This window comes from Ambystoma mexicanum, chromosome 2p (assembly GCF_040938575.1).
Source record: "Ambystoma mexicanum isolate Mex_15411 chromosome 2p, UKY_AmexF1_1, whole genome shotgun sequence".
Taxonomy (NCBI): domain Eukaryota; kingdom Metazoa; phylum Chordata; class Amphibia; order Caudata; family Ambystomatidae; genus Ambystoma; species Ambystoma mexicanum.
In genome coordinates, this window is record NC_090923.1 from 423,063,257 (window position 1) to 423,085,703 (window position 22,447).

The window sequence follows — 22,447 nt, forward strand, 5'->3', positions numbered from 1 at the left end:
TAACAGAACTGAGGCTACAGGCGTCGTGCGTCCTACTTATAACATCCAGTGACGTCGGAGGAGGTCCTCAAGGGCGGCATATCGACGTTGACGCAGGACGCAGACGCTGAAGATTTTCCGAAGCAGCGCAGCTGTGGTGATTACCGTCATACATATGGAATACGTCAGAGGACCCAATCCCCTCAAAAAGGCTCCCCATGAGGCTTTTGGGGAGGGTGGGACAGATTTTGAATCCTAATATGGTGGCAATTAGGGGAGACTGACATACAACCACCTTGTATACCAAGTAACTGATAGGCCTAAAAGGCCACCTAGTGAAGCAGAGCTATGTCTGTCCTGAAATCCCCTAAGGAATCATTGTAGGCAACGTCCACTCATGCAGTTAAGTGAAAGCAGGGGGCAGAGCATTTGAAATCTCTCGTGTCCAGTTGTCCAGACTGCGGGTAGAGTTGTCTTTGTTCATGCAAAGTGCTGAAGGAAATAATGGCCCACTTGTTCATCACACAGCAAATCATTGATAGCCAGTACAGATCATATAAATGAGGGGCGGGGTGGTCATATGTTTGAAGCACAAGATGTTGCAGCATTCATGCAGTAACGTTCTTTACCATCTGTAGCTTTCTGGGCTAGACACGATTTTATAAAGCACATTGCCTTAATCCAAAGGCATCTATGCAAAAGCGTGGTTCATTGATTTTAGATCGTAGATGGCTTGAGGCGAGACAGCTCTGACTGACAGACGTTCCTGACCTTAACCGCTGTGCCAACCTGGGCATTCATGTAAATGATACAAATCATACCAGCATAGATTGAGCACTTGGAAAAGTAGGGCAGGGATGGTTGCATGCCATTAATAAAGCTCACACTCACCTGGCCAAACCTTAGGCCCCTTTATAAAAAATAAAAATCACACCAGCCATTATTTACATCTTGTCTGAATTACATTTAAGCCAACTGGTCGGTCTATATCCAAATCCATACAAATGGACTATAGGCAGATTAGGGATTCTAGGACCACCCTCGTAAAAGAGACATTGGTGCGTTACTAAATATTGGTGACACTGCCGGTCATGCTACTGAATAATGTTATTCAGTTACCCAACGTGTACATTAGGGACATTGCCGGTCATGCTACTGAATAATGTTATTCAGTTACCCAACGTGTACATTAGGGAAAGCACTAGTCCATTTAGAACCCCTTAAGTATCCAGACCTACCTGCCACAGATATAATAGAATGTGAGCCTGCAAGGACCGGTTCTGCATGTAAGAGGAGATCCGTAGAAAACTAATTTCCCAATCTGATAGGTCCCGTGATAGGCAAGCAACATCCCATAATCAATATCAATGATGTTACAGGCCACTGACGGGTCCATTATCAGATCACCCGCCACATAGACCAAGGGGTACTCCGTTCCCCAGAACTCTCTAAAGCTGTATTAAAATACATGAATAAAGCTAGATTCTTCATCCTTTTTTGTTTAGCTAGGCAAGCATTACGGCCAAAAATCTTCTCAAACAGGGGAAGATTGTTATGGAGAACATTAAAGACTGCCCTTTTAAGGAGTCATGGAACCAGGGCTCTTTTCATCAGCATTGGGATCATACCCATTCAATGTCACCCGCTGATCGCTCTTTCAGCTGGGGTACCATGGTTCTAAAAGTCACTTCAGGAAAGAAGATGGGCAGGGAAGCCAGGACAGTCCAATTTAAACCAGCAGTTAATGGGAGAAGCTTGGTGCTGGAGATCAGGTTAAATGGATCAATGACAATAACATCTTTGTGGCTAAGGCCTAAACTCTGAATTAACAGAGTTAATGCTAGCCCAGATGGAATCGATCATACTGATTGGTTTCACTGCAGTGCACCACAGATCCGACAAATGTTCTGGTCACACAATCTGGATTAAACAGATTATGCACAACACTGAACAGAGATCTGCAGAATGTTAATCATCCTGATGGCCCAAAACGTAGTCACCTTCAAGACTGGGCTTTTATACTTCGTGGAAAGATCTTCAAGGCTAGCTAGTCAGCCATCTGCTAGTTCTTAGCCCAGTGAAGCTCTATATTTTGCATCTTTTGAAGCAATAGTCAGAGTTCATTGGCATAGCATGGATTACCAAGGTTGTTTCTTGCTGGCATTTTTTGAATACAGAGTAATTTTGGTTATTATGCCCAGAGAGCAAATGTAGATTTCAAGGCAGGGGCACCTAGGTGATTGAGCAAGCCAATAGCTGGTAATTGGGTCTTGAAGGCTATCTTCAATCAATGGCGCATAGGCAAGTCTTTAAGGTCGGACTCAAGCAGCTGTTGGATCTCCTGCTCAGGTTTAGAGCACTAGATCCGAGGCTTTATCGCCTCTGTCGATGGAGGTATCTACACATCTATCCATCAGTTGATGTCACTGTCAGGACATTTCTCTCTTTTGGCAACTTCCCCTCAATAGTTTCTATTGACACCCAATATTTTTGTTTTGTTTTTTTAACCTGTTCTGACTTTGAGGGTAAGTAAAGCCTTCAGCTTCACTTCTCCTGCCTTTTGTCCATTTGTTATGGGGCAACTGATCAGTCCTTCAGACTATCAGGCGATCAGTACTAGCAACTATGTTTCCATTTAACTTTTACATTTGTGTAACCTTTTAACCTTTAACACAACATCTTACAATTGAGCAATGGGGATACTTTTGTCTTTTGTCTCATCCTAGCTTTTTACACTATTTTTGATTACTCGATTATATATGTGCCTAAAGGCAAGCTGATGGCAGCAGATATGTTTAACGTTTTTGCATTATTTCTAGTGTACACATTCGCATTTACCTTATGGCTACAAAATGTGGCTAGTGCCTTAAAATGGCTGTCAGGAGATTGTTACTTGTTCTTTGGGCATTTTGTAGTTTGGCCTTCCTCCTGCCTTGCCAGGTCAGGAAATCCCATAAGGTAATGCACTTGCCCGGGAAAGCAGCTGCTTTCCCCGGCTGGTGATACGTGTGGTGTATGTTTGTGGCCCAGGAAATGGGTGGGACTGTCTGGTCCCACTGCACGTCTGTGGTGCCAGAGAGTCTCGGTGTGGGGGCACGAGTGAAATCAAAAGTTGTCCCTGACTGGACAACTACAGGCTGATTGAATGGTGCAGATCTTTAGCATTGTTGGACTTGAACTTGCTTTTAGGTTGGATTTTGGATAAGAGGGGGACTCCTACAACAATTTCTTCAGATCAGCGCTGGAGCCAAGAATCCCTCAGACGTATAACAGACTGAAGATCTGAAGAAGACTCATGAAGAGGCCTGGCATCACTTCCTGCGTCAGTACCGGTGAAACCCTGTTGGACTACCTGATCTCCGAAGACCCTGAATGGTGCTTCAGTCCTTGGACTAGTGGGACCAACTAGTCAATGCCTTCTCGAAGATGCACTCGCCCAGAGCATTCAGAGCGTCGGTAGACTGACCAGCTCTCTCGTGGGATACCTTGTCAGAAGAGTCACCATTCCGTGGTAGCACTCAGAACTTTGGTGGTCGCCAGCTCGTGGTACAAGTCTCTTTCTCTGCAAATTTCAGTCTGTCAGCTTCAACGGATCTGGTCCTGGAGAAGCTTCTTCAGCGGCGAATGGAACAAACAATGATGAAACATGGGCCAAATCAAAGAAAGCAGTTGTGTCTAGTTTAAATGTGACGGTAACTGAAAGGAGTGTACGTAGGGTTTGACCCGAAAGGTAAATCTAGAGTAAATCAGCAGGACTGACATTTCAAATTGCATGCTGTTTCTGGAAATCGCATAAATGTTTACCTGGTTGATATGGGACATGAACAGCAATTCCAATGTTGCGCATTTACCAACAAATAGTATATGCTAAAGGTGAAATTATATACATTCAAATGCTTTAAAAATGAATATAAGCCACAGCCTGAAACAAATAAAAATGATACCTCGAAAGCAGGAATTACATTGGTAAAGTGAGGAGTCCAAACTATGACAAAAGCAGAGAATCGCCTACTTGGAGCCAAGTCAAAATAAAAGTAGAAGCAGCCCGTAAATACATCAGATGACACTTAATATGGCGCTTCGCCCAAGGGACTGTTTTAAATTTAAAGAAATAAATATTTGAATAGTGTGAATAATTACAAAGGGAGAAAATTAAAAAGAGTCCGAAAACCGAACACTGGAAAGGTTGATAAGGGACAGAAAACAAAAGTGATAATTAAGATGAAGACTGCATTTCAAAGGGACAAGAAGAAAATAGGAAAAAATAAAAATGCCTAAACTTCGGTTTCAGTCTAACAGTGAAGACAGGTTACATTGACAAAGCAAATCTGAGAGTGGCACTGCAACAGGACCAGATGATATGTAGTGTTTTAATAATGAATCTGAAGTATCTGTTGGCAGCAAGCATTGGTGAGTTCTCAACCATTATCACCCGAGTCATTGCAAAATACTGTTAATGGGTAATGTACTATTGCACCTCATGCATAAATGCAGAGTGAAGCACAGTAAAAGTACCCATTACCCCCAACAACCTGTTGGTGTTGTACCAAAGTAAACAAGGTTGGTGATGCATACAGTGAATAAAACAAACAAACAAACAATACAAGGTACTAAGTTAGCGCAGCAGCTCATTCTTCTTCCAAATTCAAGCACGGCACCTTTATGTTATATGCGTTACACTAAATGTCTTTTCAACTATGCATGTCACCATTGTAGTGGTCTTAAACTGCCAAAGCGTGTCTATGTCGAAGCAAATTGTGACCCCCCCCGCCACAAGGTGCAAACCAGAACGTGGTCTGTGGGATGAAAATAAAATGGGGCAATGGTAAGCTAGACATGACCAAGGAGGTAAGTTGGGAAACATAACAGACACGTCACAACAAAGTGGAAGAAATAACACATGGGTGAGTTGCAGTGACCGCGGCTCGAGTTGGTAGTGGTTCGACCAAAAGAATAAAAAAACAGCTTTTGATCCTACTGTTGACCAGGCATCCAATTATATACCAGCAGTTAGTAATAGCTGTCTTAGTCTAAATCAATTTATGGATGTGTGATGGCCTCGAGATGCACTCAAGAGGTCTTATGAGATGTGGGTGCTTCAAACCTCGATTTTCAAATTGGCTTCCCTCATGAGAAGAGCTCGAGGGCTCCGGTTATGCAGAGCCCATTGACGTAGGTCTCAGAGCCAAGAGAGTGTGACATGAATGTTGGTGGACACAGAAGGAGAATATGTCGAAAAATCTCCCCCACCCTGAGCCGTTCTAGGATGACTGGAGGTGAAGGGGGAGTGTCTCACACAAAAATGCAAATTGGTATGGCAATTATCATTTGGTATAGGACCACCAGAGGGAATTATTGTGGATTCACTGAATAGCCAAAGGTGCAATTTATACGACTTAGAAACGTAAAAATGAACAAGTGAAATAAGGCTGAGTGTGATCATCAAGAAGGCAACAAAAGGTATACAATCACATTGCATCTTAAACGGGTAAAGCTAGTACAAATGTTCAGTTCAATCATTGCTGAACAGTACTCCAAATTTGCATTCAAATTGCTTATTGACGCAACCAATGAAAATACAGGGATGATAAAATGCCTAGGGGAGTTCTTTGCATGCAATGTCTTTCAATTCTTTAAATTCATTGGCATTAAAATGTCAGTAATCAATCTGGTTAGCTTTTGGGAAAACGAGCCAAGCATAGGAGGTTGAGAAGGGAAATTGAAGACGCTAATACTTACGGTGACAGCTAAACTAAATGTTGGAGCCCTAAAGCAGGCAAGTAATATAGTTACATGCACAATAATAAACATGCTATATTAAAATGATACATTACATGTACAAAGTATACATGCCATGAAGAAAGCAGGTGCATACAGTTTATGAATTAATTGAAACGTTGCCCAATATGCCTATTCGACATGAATAGGCACTCACACCCTTTAATTCTAAACCCATGGTCTTTGTACTAAAATATCTTTATTGAAATAATGAAATAAGTATCTTTGACAATAATGTATGCATTCCCTACATATATTTATAAAAGTGAACATTTGTGTGTTTGTTTGTGGCATGGTGAAGCGTTTCTCTTTATACAACTCCACACTGTTTTACCAATCTGCACCAAATTGTGCTTAGTTATCCGTTTGGACCCTCTAGACATTACTGGCTACATAACATTTGACCACCCCACCCCTTTCCCTAGATTTCAGCACCTTAACACGAGAGGGTTACCTGAAATCAGCGAAACATCAATGTGGTCGTAGAAGAACCGGTCTGCGTCCCTAGAATGCACAGTTTCTGGAAAATTTGCATTGCAACAAACTACCACGCCAGGGTGAGGCAACAGGTGGGGAGGAAGCACAGTAGGTTCCAGTATGCAATAGCACACCAACTCTCGCCTCCCCACAAAGCCTGCTCCAGGTATGCCAGCCAGCCACATGCACCCATTCTCGGTGCATCTTACTTCAGAGTGCAAAGCACATAAAGCGATAAGTTAATCGGAACAGCGACCTACAAGATCAGTGATTTTCAACAATTTATGAGAGTGTTGCCATTCATGTCGGTCCACAAAGTACTCTTCGATTTATCATAAAACGGCACCTAAGTAATTTCCTGTTATCTAGAGGGACATGGGGAACCTTATTCTTCACTTTTTCCATTCGTCAACATTATCTAAATAGTGTATATGTATTATATATACTCTTCACTTGGCATTGAGAATGTACCTTAATAGCAATATGCAACTAGTACTATATTAAACATGTTCCAGGAGTAGCATATTCACAGGGGTCTTCAATGACATCTTCCAGACTTGTTGATGAAGGGAGGTTAGAAGATTCAGATCAGACACCACTAACTGTGTTGGTGCTTGCATATAGATCTTTAACAAAGGTTTGATGAGCAAAGAACACTTTCTAGTTTCTGAAAAAAAATATATTTTTTTTTAAACTTTGGTTTTATTGGTAATTTTTCAGAAAAAGAAACAATGACAACACCGGGAGCAGTATGAATATCACATTAACATCATCATCGAACCCCCGTAGTCTCCTCCCCCCCCTTCCCCTCCTCCCCAACTCCACCCCTCACCCCAGATCAGAGTTCCATCGTAAAACCAATCGCAGGAGTCGTCATCCATACTCGGTTCAGTGCTTTGGAGCTGTGCGTTCCCTGAAATGCTGGCTTAGACGGATCCACTGTCTCCCGGGCCGTGGGCTACCCCATTGTTCTTGAGTGGTTCTCTCCGGTCTCCATAGCCCCCCACCCCGCCCCGTGTTGTCCACGTAGTGTCAATGAGCCTCCCAACCCCATGCCTGGTAAACCCCATACCAATTTGCCTGGAAGGGGCTCGATTCGTTGTTTACCATGGCTGTCAGTTTGTCCATGAGGAACATGTTCTTCAGTTTTTTTAGCCAGTCTTCCTTAGAGGGGGTCTCCGGACTTTTCCACCTTTGCGCTAGGGCCACCCTTCCTGCTCGCAACAGGGTCTCCCACATTCTTGGGTACCTATGTATTTCCGCCTCCTCAGGTGGGAGGCCCAACAACATCATCAGTGGATTAAGTGGGAGAAGTTCTTCGGTGACCTCCGCCATCCATCCCCGTACCTTCTCCCAGAACCCCTGTACCTTAGGGCAGGACCACCACATGTGGCCCCTCGTCCCCACTTGGCCGCATCCTCTTGGGCAACTGGGGGACACCCCCGGGAACATCTTGGATAACTTAGATGGGTCCCTATGCCATCCCTGTAAAATCTTAAAGTTATGCTCCATGGCCGACGTGAACAGGTTCCCATGGAAAGCTATTTTAAACACCCTGGACCATGCGTCTTCCGAGAGAGCCTCTCCTGCCAGGTCATTCCAGAACCCACAAAACCCTCTCCTCCCTTCCAAGTTGACGGTGTTCAATATTTGGTACATTTTGGATACTACCCCCTTCCTCGTTGTGGCCGTGTCTAATAACTTTTCGAAGGGGGTCAGCTGTCTCCGCAGATTCAGGCCCCAAGTCTGGTCACAGAGGATGCCCTTCAGGCGCAAATATTCAAAGACTGAAAGGGACCCCTGCCCCAGTGCTTCTCGCAGCTCCTCGTATTCAAGGAACTCGCCCTCCTTGAACAGCTGCCCCACCCATTCCAGCCCCCCGTCCGACCAGGACTGGGCATCCTTGAATCCCCTGCTACCTAGTTTGAGCGGGTGGCCCCAGAGCGAAGACATCGGGGAGGGCCAGGACGTGAGGTGCGCAGTTGTGGGTCCCTCCTTCCAAATCGACCAGAGTATTCCCAGGGTTGGGTGGGTCTGCAATTTATTTGGGATGTGTTTACGTGGCAGCCACAAAAGGTTGCATACTTTCAGAGGGTGGGCATCCATGTCCTCCAGATAAGACCAATAGGTGCCCATCCCCTCCCTCATGTGTTCCAACAAGACCCTTAGCTGGGTTGCACTGTGGTAGAGGTGGAAGTCCAGGAGACCGAAACCACCATTCTCCCTAGGTAACTTTAGAATGGCTTTCCCTATCCTCGGGTTCCTCCCTTGCCAAACAAACTCTCGGACTGCCCTCTGTAGGTCTCGAAACATCTGGTCGGGGACCCCTGTTGGGAGTGCCATGAAAAGATACAGCAGTCTTGGGAGGATGTTCATTTTCACTGCTGTCATGCGCCCGTACCAAGACAGGATCATACCTCCCCACCTCCTCAGGTCTGACTTTATCTCTGCCATAATGGGCCCATAATTCGCCAAAGCCAGTTTAGAAAGATCCCTAGTGAGGAGCACACCCAAGTACCCGATGGAGTCCTTCCCCTACCACAATCCCCGCACACCCATCCCGGTGGTCTAGCCCCGGGTCCCGAGCCCTCATAGGGAGTAACACTGATTTTGATGCGTTTATTTTTAGCCCCGAGAATTGCCCAAAGGTCGTCATCAGGGCCAGGAGGGGGGGAGCGAGGCGATGGGCTCCACCAGGTATGCAAGAATATCGTCAGCAAACAGGGAGAGCTTGAACTCCACCTCTCCTCTTTTAATCCCTTTGATGTTGGGGTGAGCTCGGACCGCTATGGCCAGGGGCTCCATCGTCAGGACATATATTAAAGGGGAGATTGGGCATCCCTGTCATGTCCCCCGTGTGAGGGAGAATGAGTCGGAAAGTTCTCCATTCACCTGCACTCTCGCCGTTGGGGCCCCGTATAGGGCGGAAGGAACAAGTTACTTACCTGTAACTGTTCTCCAGCATGGGTCTGGCATGGATTCACATGCTCATGAATATTCCCCGTCGTCAGGCTGGGAATCCTCAGTAAAGAAAAAACCAGTATCAGTTTCGTTTCTGATCTGTCTTTCGTAGTAGTAACCAATCACTGATCTCTGCGTCATACTGACCACAGCCAATGACTGCCCTCTACCCAAGCCCCGCCTCTGGCAGCCATCTTCAGATTTGGTAGCACGTGAAGTGGCAGTATGACCAAGTGAAGAGCCGCAGAGGGGTAGGCGGGAGGGTTCGCATGTGAATCCATGCCAGACCCATGCTGGCGAACAACAGTTACAGGTAAGTAACTTGTTCCTTCTCCAGCATGGGGTCTGGCATGGATTCACATGCTCATGAATAAAGAATACATAGCAGTACACACATGCACAACCACGGGAGGTGGCACAGGCTCCACATTAAGCATTACATCAAACTCAACATTAAGCAAATCTTACCTCCTCACCAGGCTCACCTTAGGCGAACAGGTTGCGCAGCACTGCTTGGCCGACCCTGGACTCCTCCCTGGAATCCCGATCGACGCAGTAGAATTTCGTGAAGGTGTGCGTCGACCTCCACGTAGCAGCCCTGCAGATGTCCAGCAAGGGCACACCAGATAGGAACGCCGTGGTAGCTGCGATCGCTCTGGTGGAATGGGCTCTCGGACGGCCAGGCAGCGGTCGGTTTGCCAACCGATGACAGTACATGATACAGCCGGAGAGCCATCTGGAAATGGAAGCCTTCGAGAGAGCCTTCCCCTGCTTGACAGGTCCAAAGTTCACAAAGAGTTGTGACGTCTTCCGAAAACACTTCGTGCGGTCCACGTAGCACTTCAGCGCTCTAGCCACATCCAGCGAGTGCAAAGTCCTTTCAGCCGGCGACGAAGGCGACGGGAAGAAAAACAGGCAACACCAAGGGTTTGTTGAGGTGGAAGTCCGACGGCACCTTGGGCATGAAGGAGGGGTGCGTCCTGAGCACTACCCTCGTGTCGTGAAAAGTCAAGTACGGGGCCTTGTAGGAAAGGGCCTGGATCTCTCCCACCCGTCGTGCGGAGGTGATGGCCACAAGAAACGCTGTTTTCCACGACAAGAACTTCAACGGAGCCGAGTGCAGAGGCTCGAACGGAGGTCCCATGAGCTTGGTCAGCACCACTTTGAGCTCCCACGCCGGGGCCGGAGCCTTCACCGGCGGTAACGATCTGAACAGTCCCTTCATGAACTCTTTCACCAGACGATGAGACCACAAGGACGTCCGTCCCGTGGTTCTGGTGTATCGGGAGATCGCAGCAAGAGGAATCTTGATGGACGCGTGCGCCAGTCCAGCTTTGGCCAGCGTCAGTAGGTACGGCAGTACTTGGGGAGCCGTAATCCGTAGAGGGTTAATCTTCTGTGCGTGGCACCAGACAGAGAACCTCTTCCGTTTGTGTCCGTAGCATTTAAGAGTTGAGGACGCCCTGGCCTTTGCAAGAACCTCTGCAGTCGGCCGGTATGTCGTATCCTCCAAACTCTAGCGCTGCAGGAGCCAGGCCTGCAAGTTCAGCGACTTTGGGTCGTGATGGAGGATGGCGCCTCCTTCCCTGGAGAGAAGATCCGCGTCCCCTGGCAGCTTGATTGACGGGGACGCTGTCAAGTCCAGAAGGTCCGGGAACCATATCTGCCTCGGCCACGCAGGTGCGACGAGGATCATCCTGCACCGTGACCTCTTGAGCTGGTTGATGAGCCGGATCAGCAATGGCAATGGAGGGAACGCGTATAGAAACAGGCCCTCCCAGGGGAACGAGAAAGCATCGTCCATGCTCCTCGGCTGGGGAAACCTGCTGGCGAACCTCCGGCACTTGGAGTTCGTCGCCGTCGCGAACAGATCGATCTGGGGTGTGCCCCACCGTCGGAAGAGGCGGTCCACTAGATCCTGCCGTAGTTCCCACTCATAGCACGAGCACAGCTCCCTGCTGAGTGAGTCGGCAATGGTGTTTTTTATCCCTGCCAGATGAAACGGCACCAGAAACATCCCTTGGGCGACGGCCCAATGCCACAGATCCTGCGCCTCCCTGGACAAGGCTGGGGACCTGGTACCGCCCTGTTTCCTGATGTAGAACATGGTGGTGGTGTTGTCGGTGAAGATCCTCACCACCTTGCCCTTGAGGAATGGAAGGAAGGACCTGAGGGCCCAAAACACTGCACGGAGCTCCAGGACGTTGATTTGGAGGGACTTCTCCGTCGGGAGCCAAAGGCCTCTCGCGTGCAGATTTTCGGTGTGCGCTCCCCACCCTTCCAGGGAGGCATCCGTGGTCACTGTCTCCTGGTGGCCGGGGGTCTGGAAGTCCATGCCCGCCGTCAGATGCGCGCGGGTGCCCCACCACCGGATCGCTCGTCGGAAACTGTCGTCGAGTGTGATCCTCTCCTCGAAGCTGCCCGTAGTCTGGATCCAGCGCGCGTCCAGGAACTCCTGCAACGGGCGCATCCGGAGCCTGCACAGGGGGATGAGGTAAATGCAAGAAGACATCATTCTGAGGAGGGACTTGATGGACCTCACTCTGGCCGCGTCCGCAACCAGCATCCGCTGCACCTTGCCCAGAATGGCCATCGTCCTTTCCTCCGACGGATAGGCCAGGAGCGCCACACTGTCGAGCTTTGCTCCCAGAAACAGTGCGTCTTGCGCGGGCACCAGGTGGGACTTGGTGTAGTTTATGGAGAATCCCAGGTCCGTGAGAAGTTGGACGGTCCTTGCCGTGTGCTCCACGACGAGCTCCTTCGTCTTCGCTCGGATGAGCCAGTCGTCCAGGTAGGGGTAGACGTGGATCCCCCTCTCGGCGCAGCTGCGCCGCCACCGGTGCGAGGCACTTGGTGAACACCCTGGGTTCCAACCTCAGTCCGAAGGGGAGGGCTCTGAACTGATAGTGACGCCCTTGGACCACGAACCTGAGAAACTTTCGGTGTCCCTTTAGGATGGGAATATGGAAGTAGGCATCCTCCAAATCCAACGACAGGAAATCGCCCTCCTCCAGCTGACCCAGGACGTGTTGGAGGGTGACCATCCGGAACTTCTGTGCCTTGATGAATTTGTTCAGTCGTCGTAGGTCCAGGATGTGACGCCATCCTCCCGTCTTCTTCACGAGGAAGTATCTTGAGTAAACTCCGGAGCCCCGAAGCCTCTTTGGGACGAGCTCGATGGCGCCCTTCCTGAGCATCGCCTTTACCTCCAAGAGAAGTTGAGGGACGTGATGTTCTTTCCTGGCCACAGGGGGGACGCGCGGGCACCTTTTTTGAAACTCTAGCGCGTGACCCTGGGCTAGGGCGTCCAGCACCCAACGGTCGGTGGAGATGGACTCCCACACGCTGACGAAGCCCGCCAGCCGGCCTCCCACCGGGGTGCTTCGGTGGGGGCCCGACCCCACGGCCGGTCCAGTCCTGCTTCGACGAGGCTTTGCCGCCTTGACCTCCTTGGCGACGACAGTGGGGTCCGCCTGACTTGCCTCGTCCCCTGTAAGCTTCCTGCGACGACGAACGGGCCGCTTGACGGTAGGTGGAAAATCCGCCGCCGGAACCTTTGGATGCACCCTGTTTGCCTCCGCCGCTCCGAAAGGGCGGCCGCCGTTGCTGGAGAACCCCAAGAGCCCGGGCCATCTCCGTGTCCGCTTTGATGGCTTGAAGGGAATCGTCCACTGTTTTCCCAAACAGGTTGTTTCCATCGAACGGCATGTCCAAGACTCTGGTCTGCATGTCCTGACGGAAGTCAGTAGCCTTGAGCCATCCACGCCGCCTAAGGCACACGCCGTTGCCCAACTGGCAAAATCCAGTGTCAGCGATGTCCGTCGCAATCGTAATGGCGTGGTCCGACGCCACCTCTCCTTCCTGCAGGATCTCTAGGGCATCCGCCCTCTTGTCATCCGGTAGGAAGTCCAGCAGGGGGGCCAATTTGTACCACAGCTCCCTGTCGTAGCGGGCTACGATAGCCAAGGTCTTGGCCGCCTTAATCGTCGTCGCTGCAGACGAGATGACCCTGCGTCCCATCGTATCCAATTTCTTTCCCTCGCCGTCCGGCGGGGAAGTCGACGTAGAGGCCGCACAACCCCCCCCCCGCTTTCTTCCTGGCCACCGCGGAGACGCCGGAGTCCGGGGTCGGCTGTGCCAGAGGCACAAGGGGGCCACGCCCGGGACCCGGTACTACTTCTTGTACCGATCCCTTCTAGCCGGCGTCGTGGATGGGTTCTTGAGGGTGAGGCCCTCATCCCAAATATCGTCCAGGCACGGAGAGGACCGTCTTCCTCTTGGCCTCGCGCCGTTGATAAAGGAAACCTTCCTTCTTCTCTTCCGGGCAGAGCTGGAAGAGCTTGGATGCCCTGGCGATCATGGAGTGAAACGATCCAATCTCGTCGGGCGGGGAAGCCCGGGTGGGAGGTGACGACGGGAGATCCTCGTCGTCCGTACCCGTCGCGGCCGTGTCAGTCCCCGTATCATCCCCACGAGTCGTGGAGGAGGGATGAACAGGGCGCGATTGCTGAAAAGGAGGTGGAGGATGAATCCTTCTCTTAGGGGGAGGGCTCCCAGAAGGGCCTGGCTCCGGGTCCCCCACCGGGAGCGGTTCCTCCGCTGGTGGTAACGGCAGTCTCGTCCTTATCTCTGAGCATAAGGACTGTATAGCCAACAAAATGGCCGCCGAGTTGAGGGGAGTCCGACGGGTGGTCAGGGGCCCCGTCGGCACCCTTGACGTTATCGTCGTCTCCTACGTCGGGATCCCTCCCGACGGGCTGGTCTTCTTCCACGCCAACGCCGTGGCTTAAGACCTCGATCTGCTCTTCCTCAGAGTTTGAGGCCGAATCCACGATGACCTCCTTCCCCCCCCCTTTTTCTTCTCCGTCGGAGGTTTCACGGGGGTCCTGTCGATGGGCATAAAAGAGGACTCCCTCCGCGGTGGCAGGGAGACTCTGAGCCCCGAGGTCGCCACCACTGGTGTAGCCTCCACAGGCTGAGCCAGGGCCGCCGCGACTGTCTCGATAGAGGCCTTGGCCGGATGGATTAAGGCTTTCACCACCTTAAGTGCGCTCACCGCCTTCTCCTTGGGGGGGGAGGGACACTGCCTCCGCTCTCCCTCCGATGGGGCCTTCGAGCTCGACTGGGGCCTCTCCAGGAGCTTCGCTGGGTGCTCGGCCTTCCTCTTACCCGAACCAGAGCGTTGGCTCGTGGTTGATGGTGCCGGGGAGGATGCGCCCTGCCTGGCCCCCTAGAGCCCGACCGTTCGGCGCTCCCGGTGCCAGCGGACTCGTGGTGCTTGGCCTTATGTTGGACCCCCGTCACCGGGGCGTCCTCAAAGGTCTTAGAAGACCGCTCGGATTTCTTCTTCTTCTTCTCGCCTGACGGGCTCTTCCCTTCCAGCCAGTTGGCGAGACGTTGATGGCGGTCCTTCATGGTCCGCTCCGACATATTGCCGCAAAACGCACAGTCCTTCTCCACGTGCGTCTTGTCCTCATGTAGGCAGTAAAGACAAAAGGAGTGTTCGTCCTCCTTAAAGACATTCTGAAGCTGGCATCCAGGGCAGACCCTGAACAGCTTTCCGGGCGTCGAGCTTCCCTTCTCCTGGGCCATGTCCGAGATGGGCCTGAGAAACTTCTGGAGTCCTCCAAAAGCGTGGCTCGACGAAATCTTCACCCTTGAGGGGCGTAGACGAATCCGACCTGGGTCCCCGTTGAAGAATGAAGAAACGGTGGAGCTTGAGGCTCTTTTTGACCGAAGTTTTTGAGAAAAAACGTGAAAAAATAGCACTAACACTCGAGAGCAATAGCACAAGGATCCCAACACTTGAACGTGCGGTAAAAATCTGAAGATGGCTGCCAGAGGCGGGGCTTAGGTAGAGGGCAGTCATTGGCTGTGGTCAGTATGACGCAGAGATCAGTGATTGGTTACTACTACGAAAGACAGATCAGAAACAAAACTGATACTGGTTTTTTCTTTACCGAGGATTCCCAGCCTGACGACGGGGAATATTCATGAGCATGTGAATCCATGCCAGACCCCATGCTGGAGAAACCCAGTTCCTGATGTGAGCCCCGAAGCCCATTCGATGGAGGAGTTGCATATACCTCCACTCCACCCTGTCAAAAAGCTTTCTCGGAGTCCAGGGAAAGCAGACTTGCATCTAGATCTAATTCTTGGACATGGTGGATTAGGTCTATCGTCTTCTTGATGTTATCAGAGCCTTGCCTGCCCCCTATGAATCCCACTTGATCCCCGTGAACCAGCTTGGGCATTATCCCCTCCATCCGTTTGCCTATCACCTTGGCCAGGATCTTTACATCTATATTGACGAGGGAGATTGGGCGATATGAGGAGCATTCAGTGGGGTCCTTGCCCTCTTTGGGCAGGACCACAATTATGGCCCTCATCATAGTCTCCGGCAGAGAGCCCCCCTCTAACACCACGTTCAACACCCTCCCCAGGTGAGGGGCTAGGATAGCCTGAAACCTCTTATAGAAGTATACGGAGAAGCCGTCTTCCCCCGGGGACGTTCCCACCTTCATCCCACTGATCGCGTGCTCCACTTCCTCTTCCGTACAGGCCATGGTTTCATCTGCGGCCCTAGTGAGCTGCGGTCCAAAGCGTTTCCTATCCGCGGTTGGGTCTAGGACCATACTGAAATCCCCCCCCCCCACCACCAACATCCCGTGAACAAACAATTTCAATTTGTCCTTCACTCCCTCCCAGAATTGCACCTGGCACTCATTAGGGCCGTACACAACTGCCAGAGTCAGGGGGGAACCCTGCAAAGAGCCATTTGCCAGCAGATATCGGCCCTCTGGGTCCTTCACCGTGGTTTCTACTTCAAAGCCAACGTCCCTTGCTAGTAGTATGGCTACCCCCTTTTTCTTGGTTCTGTGGGATGCACTGAGGACCTCCCCGATCCCGCCCCCTCACATTTTCGGTTCCTTCCCCCGGGCCCAGTGTGTTTCCTGAAGAAAGAGTAGGTCAAGCTTTGCCCTCCTAAATTCCCTGCAGACCAAGGATCTCTTGGTTGGGGTGTTCAACCCCCGCACATTAAGGGAACCCATGCCCAGGGCGTGCAGATCCTCAGCCATTGTCAATGATCGACATCTTACTGGGTAGCTGGCTCGTGGCACTTTTCCTTTCCTGCTCCTTTTGTGTTACAACCTGATCTCCCTTACCCCCTCCCCCCGCCCCCCAGGTGGGCCTTAAACCTGTCCCCAACTGCCCCCTGGTCCCCCCCGAACTGAACAACCCCAAATGTTCCTTCACTCCCCCACCCCCTCCACCCCGGCGTCCAGCCAAATAGTTCCACCATTGCTGGTAATTGGCCGGACCACCAGCCTACTGCCTCCGGCTGGGCTAATGTCGGAAAATACTCCTCCTTGAGCCCCCCCTTTTTTGACCTCCCCACCCCCCCACCGAGCAGCCTCCTCTGGGTAACCGACAGTTGCTGTTCTGGGAGGCCCCTTCCGTCCTTAGGCCCCGTAGTCCTGGAAGTCTACTCGTCCTTGTGCCAGGCCGGACGTTTGTGATCGTGAGTTGAGTTCTTTGCCCGAAATCTCCCCGTACCCTTTTGTACTTCCAGGCTACCTCGGGCTCGAACGGCCCGCTCCTCCCTGGCCGGGGTCGGCGTCTTCCCTGTCCGTCGCCGGGGACGGCGGGTTCAGTTTCTTAAATTTCCGTGGACCCGTCTTCTTTCTCCTCTCTCCTTGTGACCTGCGTTCCCTGGCTCCTTCCGCTGCGAATCCTGTGGGTTCTCTCCGAGGGGCCGGGTCCGACACACACCCTTGAATGGCTTCCCTTATGTCCTCCTCTGTAATCAGGGTCGACCGTTGGCCCTCGTACTCGAACGAGAGGGAGAAGGGATAACCCCCCTCCCCCACCATCTATAGCGCACCCCCTTCTCTTTTAGCATTTGTGTCAGGGGACGGCACATCCTGCGTTTGGCCAGCGTGTATGAAGAGAGGTCCTGGAAAATAGACACTTGTGCGTTGTTGTAGGTTATTTCCCGTGCCTTTCTGGACTCCTCCAGAACCTTTGTTTTCTCGGTGTATTAATGAAAGCGGACCAGGATTGACCGGGGGCCCCCAGCTCTGCGGACCCGGTCGAACATTGGTTCAGTCATCTCGTCCGAGAAAAGAAGGATGATAATGTCCCTCACCGTCCGGTTCAGTTCTCTTTCCGTTTCTCCCTCCGACTCCGGGACCTCGTTTCTTTTTTCTAGCGCAGCTATTCTCATGGACATGTCCATCTCTTGGGTCGTTGTTGAGGACTGGTTGGTCTCCAGCTGCAACAGTCTGTCCTCGACCTTGTCCACCCTGCGGTCCATGTTCTCCATTTTCTGGGCAATGTCCGCCCGCATATCTCTGATCTCCTGCAGGACCGAGGCAAAGCCCTTTTCCATTGTAAGGGTGGGTGGGGGCGATGTCTCGAGCTGGGACATTCTAGTCGTCCGATCCAGGCCGCTAATCTCCCTTCTGGCGTCCTGGTAGAGATACTCCTGGGGGGTTTGGCGCCAGCTCATCCAATCTCCCTATCTCTCCCTCCGGTCGGTGGTCTTTGGGGGCCAAGAGCGATGATCCTGCTGGGAGACCACCCTTCGGGCAAAAAACCACTCCGTGTGGGGCTATCTTTGAGCGGGCACACGCCCCACCAGTCCCCGGCGGGGGCCTCACACTCTCTACATGCCCTTTTTCCCGCTGCTTGTGGTTGTCTGTCCCCGTGACGGCGGTGGATATCAAATTTGTAATCGGGTGAGGGTCCAGGCCGGGCCCCCGGGGACGGGGGGGCGCAGCGCCCACAGTGTGCTGGTCGGGCCGTGTTTTCTTCTGAGTTCGTCTCCAGGCGGGCACTCCTCCTGGGACGGAGCCCAGGGGCCACCACCTGTATAAGTCTCACACCTTCACCGGCCTTGCCCCGCTGTTGTCCGCAGTACACCGCTCCGATGGCCCTTGCCAGGGTCCGTTGGTCGGGGTCCAGGCGCCCCTGTTTTTTCCACTCCGTGATCTGGCGCTCGGGTCAAGCAGGCTGTCTCACCTCTGATTGGATTGGTTGGTACCCTCCCCCCGTGCCACGAGGCCCCGACGGTGGAGTCCCCGCCGAAGCGCTGGCGTGCTCTATGACCGAGGTAGGGTGGCGGGGCCTCCCGCGGATTCTCTCGTTGGGCCGCAGAGGGTCTTTCGGCGTCGCTCTTTCGCCCGGGGGGGGGGGTCTCCTGGGATTCACCGCCACTGAGAACCGCAGCTGTTTCGTGAGGGGGATGCGGGGGGGGGGGCTCAATCCCTCAATATGGCCCAGTTTCGGCGGGAGCAGCGTCTTCAGGCAGCCATCGCCTGTGCGCCCCCTGGTGGCCTCCCGAAAAAATATTTTTAATGGTTTAATACATGAGCAACAGATCAAGGGCAATAGGTGATAGTATCAAGTTAGATATGCATAGAACCATGTATCAAAACTTGTGATATTCATACGTTTTTGCAGCAATGGAGAGAAAATGTATTTGAAATCTAATAATGAATTCACACAGAATAACAGATGCTAATGATTTTATACTTACAAGATTCGCAAGTTCTTAAGTCCTTTAAAGGCTTCTTCTGCAATATGGCTGATGGAATTATGACTAAGACGGAGAATTCCCAGTCCACTTAAGTCAGTCAAGCTTCTCAAATCCAGTCTTGTTAGGTTATTGTAAGACAAGACTCTGGAATAAGAAAGAACATTATGGAAAAATAAATTGCTGCTTTAATTTCCGCATAACCAGGATTTGATGTCGTAAACTAACCAATTACTTTTTAAAATAGAACATATGACAATTACAAAAACATTGTGATCATATTTTTAATAAGTCAGGAACATTAACTGTTTTGACAGAAAGAAATAATGTGCTACATTCATATAAAAGCAATCATTTGTTTTAAGTTTCATCCACTAAAAAAAGACAAGCTCACTAACTCTCCCCAATGATGTAATAACCATCAGGAATGGTACCTTTCTTCACAAATATTTATGTATGAGTGAACTTGGTAGTTCAAGAAATACAGTCAATGTATGTAAATACAACACTGGTGCTAGCTGTGCTACTGAAAGGAAAGGTAGAGATTCTCTGAAAGGCTCTGTACACTTTGGACACAGATGGACCCGGTTACAATGGTATACAAGGCTGTACTTTACATACATAATATACTTTATAATGTGCAGCCAATACCTGCATCTCACTCCACTAGATGAATGGTTTCATGGCATAGGATGTTCTATTGGTAGGTCATTTTGTCTTTCGTAATTCCATACCGTACAATCCTGGTCAATTTATGAATGGCTACATTCTATGACCTCAGCCACGATTGAAGACGGTCCTATTTCCAGTCAGTATGACTTTAAAACATTTCTCTTTGCCTCCACTAATTCGCCAAATCTGGCTATAAATCCGGGCACTCGTTCAATCATCATGTTATTCGTTGTGTCCGCCAGACAGAAGCCCAAGGGTGTACAACTGCAGCCCTCGAGTGCTGTAAAATGTGAGAATTTCAGGATACCCCTCATTAATATTCATGAAATACTTTTGCATACAATGATTCTAAATGTATGCAAACTTGCTGTGCCTGTGTCCTTGGTCACTAGGATATCCTATGGGCCCTCGTGGGCCTGGGCTGTGGTGGAGGTCAGAGAAGGCAAACCTGCCAGTGTGAAGCTGGGCCCAAGCCCAGATGAGAACGGGGAATTGGGGGACGTACCACAAGCAAACTGCTGCCCATTGATGCAGAGATCTGGGGCAGATACGTATAGATGGAGTTGCTCAATATCAAGTTAAAGTAGGGGAAAAGGTTTGTTCCATGGGTTTCACTTAATCATTCCTTGCTGCTGCCCCCACTTTTACGATGTTGACCACAGAAGCTCCGACCTTTCGGTTCCTCGTGTTTGCCGGTGTGGGATAGAAAAGACAATGGCCACGCTATGTGATAATAAGCCCTTCCACTGCTACCTTAGCTCCTCACTCCTTGCTTGTTTAGTTGATACACAAGAGGAACCAGTTCGGAGTCAGATCAGGGCTCTTGTTAGTCTTGGATCTTGATGGGATAAGTCTGCCAGCACTCCCCTGGGTGTAAGGGTTAGCAGTTACGATGGCACAACCGGTAGACAGTAGAAAACTCTGTGGCTGCTTCTCTTCAAAAGGCTATGGTGTCAACATCACATTGTGATGGCACAAAAACAGCCCTATGGGAAACGGGTGTGAGGCAAAAGGAACTCTTACTTTTAGCCAAGAGGCATTCACCTGGCGAAATCACCCCGTTACTGATGGAACCAGAAGCAGTCATACAACAGGAGTGGTAGGAGGCTCCAAATCATCTGGGGAAAAATTGCATTGTTTAATCAAAGGTTTGTGGGCAATGGAGAGCTCTTCAATGGGAGATCTGGGCCCTGCTCAGGAAAGTGCTTATGGTAATGATTATTTTGTCTCAGAGAAGATGGCCCTGCCTCATCCTTTTGGTCCCAAATCATCAGTTCCTTTCTGGAGGTCTTTGGGTCTATGGAACATCACCCACTTCATCCCATATTGCAAACTGATGATTGTGTGCCCGGAGAGCATGCTCACCTTCCTATCTGGAGGAAATTAGGTTGACATTCTAAGTTCTCAGTGACACCTACCTCATTTATTTATTTGTATTTATTTATTGAGCATTTGTATGGGGCTTATACATCAAAAGGTGTTTATAGGCGCCACAAGAATGGGGGGGGGAGAAAATAACAGTAATGGTCCTACTAGGTCTTGTGACATTCGGATAGTGCAAGTGCAGTATCAGGAAGTGCAGAGAGGGGAAGAGGGTGAAGTGCAGGGGAGAGTGGGGTGCACGAGGGAAAGTGCCCGGGGAAGAAGGGATGGGAGTCAGCTAGTGCGAAGTGGGGGGTGGACCACACTCAGTTGGCTGGTCGGGGGAAGTGTCACCAAAGGCAAGTGCAGGGAAGAGTGAAGGGGAGGGCCTGGCCCTAGTAAAACTTACAGGGGATACAGTCAACCAGAAACAGAGGCAGGTGGAAACTAGCAGGGGAGAGGGAAGGGGGGAGGATAAAAGGAACGTTTTGAGAAATGTATGGAACGCAAGGAGATCCAGCTCAAGATGGAGAGGTGCAGGGGGGCCATTCCAGATGGAGGCTCCTGCAGAAGAAAGAGCTCTACCCCCCATTCTCTGCCTGGAGAAACATCTGACCTTCAGAGAGTTAGAGCTAGAAGACCAAAGAACTCTAGCAAGGAGGTATTGAGGGAGAGAGAGAGAGAGTTGGCTGTAGCGATGTCCCACACCACAGAAAGCCTTGTGGATGATGCAGAGGGTCTTGAATTTGATCCTTGCAACCACAGGGAGCCAGGGGAGAGATTTCAGGGCTGGAGAGATGTGGTCCCTGGGCTTGAGGCAAAGGATAAGTCTTACACCCTATATTGCATTAGTTGAAGAGGGCAGAGGGAGGAAAGAGGCAGATTAAGGAAGAGGCTGTTACAGTAGTCCAACCTGGAGATAACCAGAGATTTGGAGACATTGAGTTTCTGGGTGAAGGTGAGGAAAGGGGAGAATGCCTCGGAGGAGATGAAGCTGAAAATGAGATTTCTTGACAAGGTCATCATTATGAGGAGAGGGGAGTTGAAGATGACACCCAGGTTGTTTGCCTCACATGAGGGTGAGGCGAGGGGGCCCAATGAGGGTGGCCAGAAAATAGGAGGTAATGAGGGGGCAGGAGTCTCAATGAGAAGGATCTCCATCTTACTGGCATTTAGGCAGAGATAATTAGCAGCACACCATGCATGAATAGCAGTCAGTCAGGAATGAGAGAGGAAGGAGAGGAGGAAGAGGGATGCTTAAGAGATCTGGGTATCATCAGCATAACATTGGAAATGAGGAGAGAAAGTGGAGATCAGGTGGGCAAGAGCGGCAAGGTAAATGTTGAAAAGCCACGGCAAAAGGATAGAGCCCCGAGGGACGCCGCAGGTAGAGAGCGAGATAGAGGAGAGAAACAGGCCCAGTTGCACTTGGGAGGGCCGGTTCAAGAGGAAAGAGGTCAACCAATCCAGTGCCCGGTCCGTGATGCCCAGAGTATCACAAAGCCGATTTATGAGGATGGAATGACTGACTGTGTCAAAGATAGAGGACAACAGATCAAGGAGGATGAGGACGGAAAGGAGAGTTAGAGTCTAGGTTTAAGAGCAAATCATCACAGGCGTTCAGGAGAGCAGTTTCCGTGTCTTTGGCTGCTCTGAAGCCATACTGGTGGTTGTGGAGAC

General features: G+C 50.7%; 1 protein-coding gene across 1 annotated transcript in view; it reads right to left on the reverse strand.

The window, feature by feature from the left end:
- Positions 1-22,447, reverse strand: part of LRIG1 (leucine rich repeats and immunoglobulin like domains 1) — a 661,002-nt gene that overhangs the window by 187,962 nt on the left and 450,593 nt on the right. The window contains exon 8 of the mRNA XM_069643785.1: positions 18,737-18,880. Coding sequence (XP_069499886.1) covers positions 18,737-18,880 — 144 coding nt within the window. The remainder of the gene's footprint in view (positions 1-18,736; positions 18,881-22,447) is intronic.